At 32.3% G+C, this 16,605-nt stretch overlaps 1 protein-coding gene across 1 annotated transcript; it reads left to right on the forward strand.

Moving 5' to 3' along the window:
* Positions 1–5,866: 5,866 nt before the first annotated feature.
* Positions 5,867–8,817, forward strand: LOC114370697 (protein IQ-DOMAIN 14). The gene is made up of 5 exons (XM_028328090.1): positions 5,867–6,034; positions 6,143–6,427; positions 7,032–7,250; positions 7,569–7,700; positions 7,973–8,817. Exons 1-5 carry the CDS (start codon positions 5,966–5,968, stop codon positions 8,438–8,440), a joined length of 1,173 nt encoding a protein of 390 aa, XP_028183891.1. The 5' UTR covers positions 5,867–5,965; the 3' UTR covers positions 8,441–8,817.
* Positions 8,818–16,605: the final 7,788 nt, after the last annotated feature.

Raw genomic sequence — 16,605 nt, forward strand, 5'->3', positions numbered from 1 at the left:
CCTAATACAAAAACTAGTCTAGGTGCCCTAAAATACAAGGGCTGAAAAATCATATATTTCTAGGGTATCCTACCTACATTATGGAGCCCTAAATACAAGGCCCAAAAATAATGAAACCTTAATCTAATATTTACAAAGATAAGTGGGCTCGTACTTAGCCCATGGGCCCGAAATCTACCCTAAGGCTCATAAGAACCCTAGGGCCTTCTCTTGCATCTCTGGCCCAATCTACTTGGAGTTTTCTATCCAATGCCCTTGCGGGGTAGGATTGCATCAACTAACATCTATTCATTTAAGTCCATATCATCTTATTTAGTTGTCTAACTGGCTCACTTAATTTAATCATATAAAATAAAACCCACTAATGATAAATAGCTAATATAATTATCGTATAATATTAGCCCACATTAATTATTAGAATAACAAATTCCAACAATTATACCTATTTATTTAAATATATAAATAAGTTTAGACTTAGGTTTAAATATTTTTTCCATCTATGTAATTTAGTATTTTTTTTTCATTTTTCTCATTACAAAATTTTATTTTCATTTTAGTTCTTGTAAAATGTGTATATTTTGTTTTTCGTCCTCAAAATGCTTTAGATAACACTTTTTTCATTGTTAAAATCAAGTTGTTATCTAAAACTCTTTAAGAATGAAAAATAAAACAAACACATTTTATAAGAACTAAAACAAAAAAAATACAAGGACAAAAATGGAAAAACATTGAATTGTAGGAACGAAAAATATATTTAAACTTTTATGTTTACATTTTTCAACCAAGTTGTTAGTGTAAAATATCTAGTGACTATGTCATTGACTAATTTATGTGAGAAAACTTGATTGGTCACTTTAAATGTCCCAGCCATGTATTTTTCCATCTACAAGGTTTTAATTCTAGTTTTAAGGATCCAAATTTAGTTTCATTTGAACCAATAACTTATTGATCAAGTCCAAAATATAAATTCATTTATATAAATGAGTTAAATTAAAAATATAATTTGACATTGACCATTTTTGTAGCCACTACTATCATCATTACTAACCTCTTCACCATGACCAATAGCATTGTCGCCACCATCACTATTGTTATCGTCATCGGCATCACCACTACAAACCACCACCATCAACATTGGCATGAGTCCACCACCATTAACATTGTCACATCACTGTCATCACCGTTGTCATCATCATCCACCACCACACAAACACTGTTAAAATAATTTTAATAGAATATGAAACTTTCAAAATAAATTTATTTTAAAATAAAAAATTAAAACTAAATTTTAAAAAACTTATAATTGGTTTTTATTTTTAAACTTAACAATTGCAAAAATTTAATTATTTCAATAATTGATTATATGTATAGTGGATTACTGTTATAATAATTATAATGAAAATAAATTTTTATTTGGTTAAGTTTGCTAAAAAGTGGTTGGAAGATATTAATTTTGTTTGAATGAAAAAAGTAATAAGCTTTTGCATTGTAAAAGAGTATGAAAACAGTTGAAAGAAAAACTTTCAGAAAATAATCATAAACTGCAAATTTTCAGATTAAAAATAATTTGTTTTTTTAAAACAAAAAACTTTTTTCTAAATTTCAGCTAACATTCGCAAACAAGGTGAAAAAAATTCTCAAACAACTTTCTTTAACAAAAACAACTGAAATGAGTGGATCTAAGCTATATCCCAAACGTTAAGAAGAGACTGGATTCCCTGCATTCAAATTTTAAGCAATTTTCAGTCAGCAAATTAGAATTATTAGATAAATTTTTAACGACTCAAATCCCAAATGCGTATTTTAAGTTCGATTTGTTGAAATAAAATGAGTCGTCTTATGCAACGGTTCCAAATGCATGAAGAAAATCCAAGTGCAAGGAATCCAAATCCGTATGAATGGATAATGGATATATCATGAGATTTTATTTTTATTACTCTCACATACTTCTCTCTTTTTTTTGTCTTTTATTTTTTAATTTCCCTCCATATTTTACAATTCCACTCCTAAGAGCCAGAGAAGTTGCTAGAATGTATGGCCATTGATTTTATTATCCAACATACTTATGTTGTCATTTTTCTTTTGACTAAAGAAGATATGATTGGTTGACCCATATACTTTGATATTTTTTTTATTGCATACTTTCATTATGAGAGCTGAAGCAAAGTTCATTGCTATGATCTATACTAATATCAGGCCTGAGAGAATAAGGCAAAAGCAATGTTTTATTAAACTAAGACATGTATAAAGTACGTGATGGCCAAATGATCTTGAGCAAGCAAAGAATATAATTTAGAGATTCAATGAATTTTACTTGCAATAATAGTCCAAAATAAGTTGAGTAAGTTACTAGATATATATTATTGGTATTAGAAAAGGATATATATAATTCATGAAATTTAACTATGAACGAAGCCACATTAATGAGAGATTTGCTTTTCTGGTTCAGTTAACGTGTTTGCCCTGTCCCAGAACAAAGAAACGCACAACTCAGCAGATAACATAGATAAAGCAAAATTTGCTGGACTTTTTCTTATGATAAATACCTTGTTGGGACAACGAAACAACACGAAAGTCACTTTTTCTCATTTTTTTAGATAACTCGTGGAAAAGAAAAAAAATTATTAAAATTCTGTACATTCATGACTTTTATTTGAAGTCATGGACCACCATTTTAAATTCTCAATCCTGAAGTCAAAAACGTGCTCACATCAAGTACATTTGGGACCAATTTTGCACAGAAAAATAAAGTATATGTCACAAATTTTTGAAAAGTCGAAATATGCATAATGCATGTAATATACCAATATTTTCTATGCAGCAACATTTTTCAGACTCCAATAACGTCTTAACCAAATTTACTATTTCTATGTTAAACGAATGCCATGCCATAGTGATTCGAATATGTTGATATGTGCCATTAACTCTATGCTGCATTGCATGATAATTGATGAATTCGTCATTGTATACATATGATAGGTCACTCTCACGTGCTATTATTTTCTGAAATTACACATGAAGAATTTAACCCCTTTCCACAAATTAATTGCGAATAGATAATGCCCCCTCAACCGAAAGCATCAGTTATGATATCCAAGCCTATGATTGAAAGTGGAAAGCTTACAAAACTCCAAATAGTAGTGCTCCATATTATTCAGATTGTCAGAGCTAGCTCATTATGGATATGAATTATATGAATTGATAAGCATTGTGCAAAGAAACTTCAATGTTTGAGTTACAAAAAAAGAATTCCATGTTTACGCATAAAGCTAGTGAGGCTTTTATGTCACAACTCACACTTAAACTATGATAAATAATTAATTAAAATGTGGCCGAAAAATAAAGGTGATACGTGATTAAACACAGATCGATGGCTTGTTTTCATTAAATAAATAATTAGTAATGGGAACTCGTGTTGGCCATAAGGACCACACGTTTTAAAGAAGAAAAAAAAAACATTTATGAAAGTATCTATGTTTTCATGCTTGATTTGGTTGGGAGCATAATAATTTTCTTTATGTGAGAAAAAAAATAGACAGCGTATTCCTTTTCATTGAAAAAGGTTTTGGGTAAGGATTATCTAACTTTTAATTCAATTAATACTAATCCAAGTCCTTAAAATATGTGTATCACATTGATGTTTGAGCATTGAATTATTTTTGCTATTTTATAAAAGATGTTCAATATCCGAAAATCAGTTTTGAACTCAACTAATTTGAATGAAGACGGGTAGACTTATCTTAAAAAAAAAAAAAAAAAAGCATTCCTCTTTTTCTTTAGTGGTTATCACTGCTAAAAAAATTTGTATTGGTTTTATCTCACCAAATATTCTTCTCCAGTGTTAGTGCTAGAAATCAAAACTTGACTTTTACATATATGAATATGAATTGAAACATCAATTTTTTCCATATAAAAATTAAAGCATTAAATAAAGATAACTATAAAGATCGAATAAATAATCTAAGCTTTTCTTTTCTATTAGGTCACTTTGTGCCTTCAATTACTGAGTAATTACACCTATTATATAACTATATTAATTTGAAAAGCAAGTTTTCTTTACTAATGAAAGACTACCTAACTTCAAGGTTATAGCATTGTTCATTAGTTTATAGTGATATTTTATCATAAAGTGACATTATATATAAATAATACTTTTATTTATTTAGCAACCCAAATTGTCCCGTGTCATTTTCAGTTCTAACTGCCAGAGTCAGTTCCTCTGCCCCTTCCGGAGGGAATAGAAGGTAGAAAACCAAATGGTCATTTTACTAACTTTGAGGAAACCAAACATTTGAAATGGACCGTAGCATTCGATAGAATTGACATTTGCAAGAGAAGTGAGACCCCACGGCCCATGGAGTTGAATGAAGTTTGCGTTTTGAGTAACCACAAGTCATCCAAGGAGGCTAACTTCATTAGCCACATCATTACAAGAGTCTTCGTTGTGGCTTTCCCAATGCAGTAGTCCCTCTCACATTACACTAATCATATATATATATATATATATATATATATATATATATATATATATATATATATATATATATATATATATATATATACACACACGAGATTTTGTGAAATTACATTGATATTACCTATTTTTTTAACCTTATATTAACCTCCTTTGTAGAGGTGTTAGTGTAATATATAAGGGGTGTTTTCATACATACACTCTTCCTTAAGTGAAACTTATTAAAAACTATAAAATAAGGAGTTATTAAATGAGAGGTGCAATCTATAATATGGAATTTTTAATAAATTTCAACCAATAAGATAGTCCAGTTAGCATTTCTCATGTTTTCAAACATAGAAGAGTGGTGGTATGTGTAATTTGAAAAAGAAAAAAGCTATCTGCTGCAATTATAATTTTCTCTATAATATATATACATATGGTGCTCAGTGGGAAAGCACATTGATACCAAGCAACGAATTTTGAGGCACACCCCACCCAAAAGGACAAAGAATCTCACTTGGGGAATCATCAACTTACTTAAAAGTTTTAATATCATAGGGTATGGATGTCGCTGAGATGTCGTCGCCTTACAATCACTATTCTCTCTGCCTTGGATAACTAGGCCTTCCTGTTTCTTCATGCAACATAAATCACACAGTGTCGCGTGCTTGCTTTATGAAAAAGGTTTGGAGATGTTTGGTTTGACTGTTTTCTGTTTTTATTTTCACTGAAAATAGAAAATGGTGATGAAAATGCGTTTGGTTGGATTTTTGAAAATATTTTCTCAAACGAATCAAAAATTGAAAACAATCAAATCTCGTTTTCAGTTGAAACCAAAAACCTCATTTTGGATAAAATGAAAACGCGATGACAAGGAATATAATTTTAAGCAAATCTAAAAATACATTTTCTTTTGAAAACGTATTTTCCTTATTTTTATTTCTTGAAAGCAGAAAACAAAAAGTCAAATCAAATATATTTTCAAAATTCTAATCTTTTGAAAATAAATGAAAATAAAAAATAAAAATGCAAACCAAACACATCCTTAGTTTCCTAAAGTGGCCTAACTTTTAGTACTGATATGACTATGCTTGAAAGTTGAAACATATTCTTGAGTGCACTTTATGCATTTTTTTTCTTTCTTTTTCTTTTATATATTTAAAATATATCTACTTGTTCAGTATTATTTCTTTCCTATTGAGCCAATAAATGATATGTAGTTACCGAAAATAAGAGTTTATGAGTGGCATTGTTGGTCCTTATTGGGGTAGGTTTCTTTTATGTTGACAAATGAATAGTTATAGAACAGCTAGGTGAGCAAATTAAAAAAATAGACTGGAGATGACTAGAGAATCTTAATTATTTATTAAGACTTGTGAAATATGTATATTAAATCCTCTAAATTTGACTCTTGGCTTTCCCCCCTCTTTCTTCTATAAAATATAGGATGTGCTTGAGGACTAGAAATGTTATGTGAAGAATTTGGTTTGGATGATGTCATAAATCTTCATGGCAAAGAGGAAGAGCTGGTTTGGATGGGTAAAAAGGCTATTCACTTCTGAGTCAAAGGACAACAAAGTAAGGGTCCAAGAATGCATGCTTTTGTATTTTACCAACTTAACTATCAATCATCTAACAATTGTAAAGTACTCATTTTGGTTAACATTTTCCTTCGTGTAATCACAGAAGCCAAACAGATGGGGGTGGAGTTTTGGAAGGATTAAGCAGAAACAGTATCCTACAATTACAGCTCCAAATAGGACACTGATTGAAGCAAGTGAAGAGCAGAGAAAGCATGCTTTAACCGTCGCTATTGCAACTGCAGCAGCTGCTGAGGCTGCAGTTGCTGCTGCACATGCTGCTGCTGAGGTTGTCAAGCTCACTGGCACTTCTCGCTCTTACTCATATCTTTCCAAGGGAGACAAAAGTTTAGCTGCCATCAAGATTCAGAGCACGTACCGTGCACATCTTGTGAGCTTCCTCAAAACCTGTTTCTTCATCTTGTGTTAAGCACTAAATTTTCAATATGTTTGAAATTTTAACTTGTAGTTTGCAAGAGATTTGCATAGACAAAATAAACAAACAAGGGACAGTAATTATGAGTAAACCCATCCCGAAATTAGATAAAATGTTCGTTTGTATTCCTTTTAGTAACATAATTGTCCATTTAGGCAGGAAGAGGAGATGGGTGAACTGAATGAAAAAGGGTAATTGTGTCTTGTGTCTAGTAATTAGAATTAATTTGTCTTTTGCTTCCATATTCATTGCTAGCTTTGTAGTGAATTCTATTGAAGATTGGTTTTATAACTTTCGAAATTTGCAACTAAATATCCTGTTAAATCATATAAAGAGATGTTGTAATGTTGATTTTTTAATTGGTCCTCATTTGTATTTTTCTTTTTCCACTGAGAATTTGTGTTTTGAGTTTCAGTTTTGATCAATTTGATTCTCTATTCACAAATGTATTCATTCAAATCAACGTAATCTATGTGGACTCACCAAAGATTTCAGAGCATATTCATTTAAACAATTCTAAACTCATTTGAACTTAAACTTGAAACTGGGAACGTAACAGGCTAGGAAAGCATTAAGAGCATTGAAAGGAGTTATAAGACTTCAAGCCATAATTCGGGGTCAAGCTGTGAGACGTCAAGTGTCAAACAACATTTTGCAGAATTTTCCCTCCAATGTAAGAAATCAGGTGGGAATTCAGGAAAGAAGCAGCCATAATACTGCTGAACAGATCCAGCAAAGTCCAAAGCAGAAGAAAAAGATAGAAGAGAAGGAACTGAAGGTTAGTATATAACATTCAAACAGAAGAGAAATTATAATTATAAGAAACATAACCAAAAAGAATGAGGAAATGGTTCATGAAATTAATGAAACATTGTTTTCAATTGCTTACTTCTGTGTTAGTGGTTCAATTGCTAGTTTAGTAGATGTCCTCATTCCCTCCCCCAAATTTGAGGATTTCCTTCCAATTCATTTGACTTTGGTGCAAATGTTAGTTAGGTTGAATTTTTTTACTTTTGATATCATAAGCCAATAAACAAAAGTCTCCATTGAGTTTGAACAATTCCCTTGTCTAATCCACTTAAGAATTTTGGTGCAGTCTGAATGCCATGGTCAAAGAACATGGGATTGTAGCTTGCTCTCAAGAGAAGACATTGAAGCTATATGGTTTAGAAAACAAGAGGCCATGGTCAAAAGAGAGCGCATGAAACAGTACTCTTCTTCACAAAGGGTAACACTAACCTCAGTTTGATTTGATAGCATTTGTCAACATTTATACACATTAGAAAAAATGGGGAGAGAGAGAAAAAAAACAAATTAAAGAGAAGATAAAAAAAGGTCAAGTTATTTGAAAAATGAACCTACCTTTTCAAACATTGCTACTAGCCAGTAAAACTTGGTATTTTTTTTCCCCTGAATTTCACTGTATTTTTTTCTTATTTTTTCCTAGGACAGTATTATAACGCGCGAATTTAATAGTAGTCATGCATTTATCTTTTTTAGGAGACAAAAAATAACCAAATGTTGGAAGAATCTGTACACAACAAGGACTTCGGAAGAGAGAGCTGCCACACACTTGGAGATTGGCTACATCAAGAAACACGTGATTGGGATTTGGTTTATAAACCAACTCTTACTTCAAACTTGATAACAACAAAAAAAGAATTTCAAGAAGGGTTGAGTACACAAACTTCAATCCCAAGGAAATCATTTTCTCTTGTAAAAAGAAGCTTAAATGGGGATGAGAGTTCCATGTCAAATTCTCTAGTTTTTCCCACTTACATGGCTGTTACTGAATCCAGCAAAGCAAAGATGAGGTCTATTAGCACACCAAAGCAAAGAACAGGAATTCTGGATATATGCTCCAATCAGAATGAGCCTCACAAGGAAGGCATTTTCTTTGGCTCTTCTTATTATGGTGCAACTAGTAGCACCAATGAAAACAGTGCAAGTTATCAACAAAGATGCTAGAGTGCAAATAGGTTTTGTTATCATTATAAGATGTGCTATCTGGTTCAAGGCATGATTTGCTCAAGTCATCAGAAGTATGGAGGGGAAAACTAAGTTTATTTCCTGTTTGATCCTTCACATCTTACAAATCTTCACATACATGTAAGAAGTGAATTTTCTGACCCTTATCTATATATTTGTTTTGAAGAAGATTTTCTTCCTTGTTTTGGAGATGAGAAAATGTTACTTTTTACAATTGGGTACATAATACATATCTAAAACGTTATACATCTTTATCTCTTGTATTTTTCATTTATCTATCTAAGTTTGCAGCTGATTTGCAAAATAACTATGGATTGTAATGAAGACATTTGATTTGAATATTAAATAAACCTATTCGTGCACAATAATATTTTATGATAAAGCAAATCATTGGAGTTTGACAATGTTACCATGAAAGCATCTGTATAAATATTATACAATCGCAGTCAGTTTCACATTGCAATTTCTGACTATGCTAATTTGTATTTGAATCAATTGGCTGAGCATTTCGGGAGGCAATCTTGCTTGAGTCAGGTAAGACCGCTGACTGCTATATGTACACCAATAAGATTGAATTGAGTTCAGGGTTATGTACCAAAAAATGGAAAAACCTATGTCTTTAAACGAGACATAAGGGAAAAACACAGGGCTATGTCAATGTCACAGTACATGGTTTGGGGTCAGTTATTTGAAAATAAGTGGTTACATACCCTTCCCTTCTTAGACTTTGAACCCCAAATACCATATAAATGGATGTGTGTGTGCGCACACACATTTTAGAAAACTAAACATCTATTTATCTATTTATAATATGTAAATTCTGAAAAGCACGTTATTTGATTGGCATATCAGCATCATGAAATTTTCTTCAATAGTCACATCATATACTATGTTGATTTGTTATCTTCTATTTGATTTATGATAGAAACTGGATCTGATTATAAACCGAAATCATCTTTTATTGATAGAAAAACAGTCTTACACTCCAGGTATTTGAGACACCTGATTCTCTCTCAAAGACTTCCCAAATCCAAAGACAACCCCCTCTTTTTATTGATAACTCCTATCTAACTAATGGGTAACTAATTAATCTATCATAACTAACTTCTACCTAACAATACTCCCCTCTTAAACATTCACTTTGTCCTCAAGGTGAATAGCTGTGCCAGCTGCAAGCAAAGTTCCATCAGGGTTCCAACTGTTTAGGGCATGATGATCAAGCTGAATCCCAGCACTGCAGTAACCCCAAAATATCATCAACCCCTCTTCACTAAAATACAAATAATTGAATACCAAGAGAGTCTAACTCAATTGGTTGAGCATGGTGTAGGAGTATTATAAACCCCCTGGTTCTGTATTCAATTTCTACACCCTGCTCTATGTTATCCAATGCAAACGGTCTGGACAAGGGGATGGGTGCATTGGAACTTCTTTTTGTAAATTAATTCCAAACAAGTTTAGAATATCTAGATTACTTGTCTACATTGACAAAGGTAAACGAGAAGGGTGTTGTATTTTCAGTTAGTTCATCTTCATGGAGCAAGATAGAACTTCCAACCACTTTCTTCCACAAGTACGTTGTGGCCAGAAGTAATGTTAATTGACCTTCAGAATGGCATGGACCAGGGATTATTTGTTCGCCAAAAATCTTTTGCAAGTTACTCCTAATCTTTGCAGCAATAATCTCATGATTGATGGATTATGCAAAATAGGGTGGGGGTGGGCAAGGGCAAGAATATTCTTTAAAGAAATGCTACAAACAAATATGATTTATCATACACTGACGTACAATTCTCGTATTGATGCTTTATGCAAATAAGGGAGAATCTCTTATTGATGAGATGTACAATAGAAGCTAACCAGCTAATGTAATCACTTGCACGTCCTTATTAGACAGTTTATGCAAAAACAAACATATTGATAAGGAAATTGCATTATTCCAGAAATTAAAAGGTCTAGGAATTCAACCAGGTATGTACACTATGTGGGAAATTGCTTATTTTGATGGTCAAATAGGAACTCAAGGCCAAATGATCCTATGCAACTCTGCGATGGTTATAGAGGCTTGTGCAGTTTTCGAGTCATAATGTTTAGTTGTTGGAGAATGCAGTTGAGTCAATTTCACTTGTCATCAAGCATTGCTTGTCATCAGTTTCATGACTCCCAAACCTTAATTGTTGTTACTTGTAGAAACTTAGAGGGGTTTACAGCATTGAAATGAAGCTGAAGCAATTAATGAATGTGAGCAGTCACCAACATAGATAGTATAATAAATTACTAATACCTCACCAATGCCCTCATTAAAATATGAATTGGACATAAACATTGATCCTTGGTTCTTGCAGTGAGGTGGTCTTTCGATACAGTTTAGATGCTTAATTCTTTTGATACCAACATGTAATGGGAATGTTAGAGTGGTTGCATGAGATTCTCAGTTCAAATTAACTAAAGCATCCAGAAAGTTGCTATGAGATAATCTTTTTGGCTCTAAACTAGCTATGTACATTATCTCATCTTCATTATTCCCTTTTCCATCCAAGAGTTAATCCGATGTCATTAGATAACACTGTTATTCACATACTTTCAGCATCAATATTGTTAGCCTCCCCTATGTATATAGCCAATGCTACTCACTTTAGTCATCCATAATTGTTGGCTTCACTGCATCACCCCTTTACTGTGGCTCTGATTATTTAAACAAATTGTTTCAATTGTTGGGTGTCTGAAGCAAGTCAGTGTGTAATGTGCTTCAATTGTGATAATTTTTCTTGTCTTTTTTATTTCCATTTTTGGCACTTTTAATAACTGAAAACCAGATCGTGTTATTTCACATTTGGAACAAGATATTCTGCCATCTTTTACAATATGCTTTTCATATACATCTACTATTGTTGCATGCTTCTGTTGGATTTTATTTTTTTTTTGCAAATTCCTATGCAGAATCATAGCCTCCATTGGCAAGTGTACTTACCAAAATCCAGAGCTAGGACAAGTCAAGGTGGATATGGCCAAAGTGGGCTCCTGGACTTCACACGTTGGCTTTGAGAGGGGCCTTTGTCGAGAGGACAAAAGGAAGGACTTACAAAACAAAGGACTCTGACGTTCAAGTAAGTATATGAGTTAGAAGATAAAGCAAGTATATGCTTGAATGTAAACTTGAGTGAGCGATAAAGAGATATGCATAGGCGTGTTGTCCGTGTGCTGGAGTGTGTTGGATATGTTGAGAGTTTGATGGAACTTGGTATTTATAGGAGTGGAGCGTGTAGAAGCAAGCTTCATGATGATGAATCAAGTTGATTCAAGTAGTTTTGATGATGACAAAGATGATGACAAAAAGTCCAAAGAATGATTTCAAGATTCAGCCAACAAGTTCAAGATCAAGATAAATTTCAAATTTCATGAGAAGAAATCAAGAAGATTCAAGAATCAAGAGAAGTTTGATTTCAAGATTCAAGAGAAGATTAATTCAAGATTCAAGAGAAGAAATCAAGAAGACTTCACAAGGGAAGTAGTGAAAAGATTTTTCAAAAAACAAACATAGCACAGTTTGTTTTTCAAAAGATTTTTTCTCAAAATTTTCTAAGTTACCAGAGTTTTTACTCTCTGGTAATCGATTACCAGTTTCCTATAATTGATTACCAGTGGCAAAGTTTGATTTCAAAAGCTTTTAACTGAATTTGCAACGTTCCAATTGTTTTTTAAATGGTGTAATCGATTACAATATATTGGTAATCGATTACCAGTGTATCTAAACGTTGAAATTCAAATTCAATTGTGAAGAGTCACATCTTTTCATAAAATGCTTTGTGTAATCGATTACATAGTTTTGGCAATTGATTACCAGTGACAAGTTTTGAATAAAAATCAAGAGATGTAACTCTTCCAATGGTTTTCTTAAGATTTTCTCAAGGTTATAACTCTTCCAATGGTTTTCTTGACCAAACATGAAGAGTCTATAAAAGCAAGACCTTGACTTGCATTTTATACACTTGATATAACTTTTTTCAGATATTCTTTTACAACCTTTGAATCTCTTTGAACTTCTTCTTCTTTTTCCTTTGTCAAAATTTTTCTGAGTTTTCTGGTTTCCAAACTTTGTTATTTTACAGAAAACAAAAGTGTGCTATATCTTTTTATTCTCTTCTCCCTTTGCCAAAAAGAATTCGCCAAGGACTAATCGCCTGAATTCTTTTTTTGTCTCTCTTCTCCCTTTGACAAAAGAACGAAGGACTAACTGTCTGAATTCTTTTGTGTCTCTCTTCTCACTTTGCCAAAAAGAATTCGACAAGGACTAACCGCCTGAATTCTTTTTGTGTCTCTCTTCTCCCTTTTCCAAAAGAACAAAGGACTAACCGCCTGAATTCTTTTGTGTCTCCCTTCTCCCTTTTCAAAGAATTCAAAACGACACAGTCTAAGAATTCTTTTTATTCTTCCCTTTCCCTTAAACAAACGATTTCAAAGGACTAACCGCCTGAGATATCTTTTGTTTCCCCTTCACAAAGTTTCAAAGGACTAACCGCCTAAGAACTTTGTCAACACATTGGAGGGTACATCCTTTGTGGTACAAGTAGAGGGTACATCTACTTGGGTTGTTGTAACTGAGAACAAGAGAGGGTACATCTCTTGTGGATCAGTTCAAGTGGAGGGTACATCCACTTGGTTGTTCAAAGATAACAAGGGAGGGTACATCCCTTGTGGATCTTTGCTTGTAAAGGTTTTTACAAGGTTGAAAAGAAATCTCAAGGACCGCAGGTCGCTTGGGGACTGGATGTAGGCACGGGTTATTGTCGAACCAGTATAAAACTCTTGTGTTTGTCTTCTTCTTCCCTACACTCTTTAATTTCCGCTGTGCACTTTTAATTATCGCTTTTACTTTTGGTTAAGTTTCTATTTCTGTTATTTACTTTCTTAACTTAGTAGTAAAAGCCTAATTGAATCTAGTAACTTTAAGAAGGATAAGTTTTTTTTATAATTAGTAAAGGTTCACTAATAATTAATTCAACCCCCCCTTCTTAATTATTCCGAGGCCACTTGATCCAACAGAGCGTAGCTACAAGTCCTTGTTTGTAGGGGCTGTTATAGCCTTTGCAAATAATTTTCAGCTTATAGATAATAGTCGGTAGCTTGTAGATAATGTTGAAGATAAATTTTAGCTTATAGATAAAAGCTAGTAGATAATTGTACCTTGTAGATAATGTGTAGCTACAAGTCCCTGTCTAAAAGTGCCATGTAAGTTGTCAGGTGTATTTTGTGGACACTAAACAATACAACAATAAAACTAAAGTGACAAAAATACCACAAGAAGAGAGGTTGAATTGGGGTTTTAAAAATTTTTATGCTTCCTTTGAAAAAAAAGGGTTACTAATGTTAGTTCAGAATCAAGAATGAAGAACTCTTCTGAGTTCAGAATAGAAATTCAAGTTGCTCAGAATGAAAATGCAACTAGTTCTGAAAATATGTTCTTTTACCGTTTAAAGCTTTTATTGATGAAAACAAGTTTAGTTTAAGCGTTAGTTAGAAAAGGTTTTCTGGTTTAGTGATTAAACAAAGACAAATATCATATATGTGCAAAAACAAGGTAAAGGAAGAAGAAAGAAGAGTGTACAAATATTTTTACACTAATTCATTCCAGCCTTGGGTTACGTCAAGTCATCACCCTTCAAGATGAGATTTCACTAAGACAACTAGTCACTACTAGACTAACAACCAATTGTTAGATAAATAATTAGGAAGTCATAAACAATAAGTATAGCACTAGAATAAGTTCAAATAGAATCATAACCCATACAAAGTTTATAATAATCAACTAATACAAAGTATAAAATTTAATAGTAGACAAGTTTAAAAGAACCTAGGTTGAAGTGTGCTATGTGCTATCCTTAGAGAGAAAACACCTCACTGCACTGGTGGAATAAATTAATATTCATGCATTCTTCTCCCAAGATACGACAACCCGTTAATCCAATCAAGTGCGATGAAATAATCCCGAACCAAAGAACACCATGCTCCAAAACATATAGTTGTACAATGATGATAAAGCAGAGTTTTCACAACGGTTTTCAAGTGCAAACTTGTGTTGAAAAGTGTTTCCAAATAAGCACAAGAGAATACTAATCAAATACCTTTGGAGAGAAGTAGAAACACTTAAGTTTATATTGTTCACTCAAATAGAACTATGTTCAATTCTCCTTTACAAATCACTAAAGGGTTCTATGAATCAAAATCTAATTTCAAACAAGTATTTTATCTTGTCACTCTTAATTACAATAGTATTCTCTAAGTCACTTTTGGCATACCTCTTAGACTTCCCATGAATATAAGAATACCAAAGTATTATTTAACACTAAGTGGTCACTCCTGGCTTTCACAAGCAACAAGTTTTGAACTGAATACATAGATTCAAAACATTCAATAGAGTGGATAAATACTTAAGCTCGAATACAATGAAATGGATTTGCAAAGCAAAGAATAAACAATCTTAACCACAAAAATGTATCATCCAATGACTTGACAAAAATATCACTTCAAATTCTCTTGCTAGTTTTTCTCTTCATTTTCTTGTGTTGAACAACAGAGCTTGAGTCGCCTTTTATAGACTTTAGAGAAAAGATCCATTATGGGATTTTCGCTTGCCTTGATATGACTGGTTTCTCACAGCTAGAGACATTGTAATGTGTCGCATTATTGTGGAAAGAGAAGGAATAAAGTACAAACAACAACATGTACTCCTTCCAACACAACAAAAACAACTTACAAGAATATTTCTTCGTATTTCTTCTATTATCTTCTATTTTGTCCTTTTATACTTGAAATTCAAATGTTATCAATTCAAAATAAGAGACAAACTAAATTTACTAAAGATAAGTGTGCACAATTCCCTTTATAGCTAACATGAATCAAATACATGATTGGACGTCACTTTGTACATGATATAAAATAATTTGTGCAAGTGAATAAGTCCATTGGATGTGAATAAAGGAACATTGTGTATGGACACTAGTTTTCACAAATGAGTGAATGTTAGTTTATAACAACGTGTTGGATGCTGAATGTAATTCTTAATAAAAAAAACACAAGTTTCTGAGTGTGAATGGACGACAACTAATAAGAGCATAGTATAAATGCTTATTATCGTGTTTGCTCATATGTAGTAAGTCTTGTTCCACTTAAGAATAAATCATTAGTCATTCAATAATCTATATCTTTGTAATCATCAAAACTAAGGGTATGGATGGATCGTCCAGGTAGAGTATAATTGACCATCTAGACTTAACACAAAATTGAAATAATGTCAACTTACAAGGACTAAAATTAGAAAAATGAAATTACAGAGACCAAAAATGAAAAAGTACAAACTTACAAGGACTAAAAACATACTTAAGTCTAAATTCAATAAAAAGAAGACTTAAATATGTTTATGGTCCCTCTAAGTTAGAATTTGTTTTTGATCCATGTAAGTTCATTTTCTAATTTTAGTCCCAAGTTTGTGTTTTTCAATTTTTATCCTTATAGGATATTTTGTTTATTTTTAATCATTGTAATTTACTTTTTTTCAATTATAATTGTGACACTGTCTACCCCGACATACATATAAATAAGAAAAACATTTAAAATGTCGAATTAACTAAAATGATTTTATTTTAAGCACAAAAGAGTCATGTGAGTAAAAGGATCACATTCGCTTTACTATTACCACATAAAACTTACTAAAAACATATCCGGCTCAGAACAAGGCCGTCAAAGTTTACAAAAGAAATCTTGTTCTGCAGTAGAATGAAATAAAGTAAAATAATATCATGCAATTGAACTACAAACTCATGCTCCAACGTCACATCCTATCAGAGCATTGTGTCTCAGCATTCTCTAGCACGCGGTTCTTTAAAGTCATCCACTTACTCATCTACTCCCACGAACACAAGGTTCGAGATCATCACAGGATCCAAACACAAACAACACAAAAGGAGTGAGTGTTAGTCGTCTTATACAACTAACTTTTGTATAGAAAACATTTTCCAAAACTTGTATAGTTCCCCAATTTATGGTTATTTTTTAGTGATTTTTGTAAATAAATTTTTGTTTTATGGATAAAGTTGTCTCTAGAATATGTCCATTGGATTTAATGATAAGACATGTGCAATTTCAGG

The sequence above is a fragment of the Glycine soja genome, chromosome 10 (assembly GCF_004193775.1).
Source record: "Glycine soja cultivar W05 chromosome 10, ASM419377v2, whole genome shotgun sequence".
NCBI classification, from domain to species: domain Eukaryota; kingdom Viridiplantae; phylum Streptophyta; class Magnoliopsida; order Fabales; family Fabaceae; genus Glycine; species Glycine soja.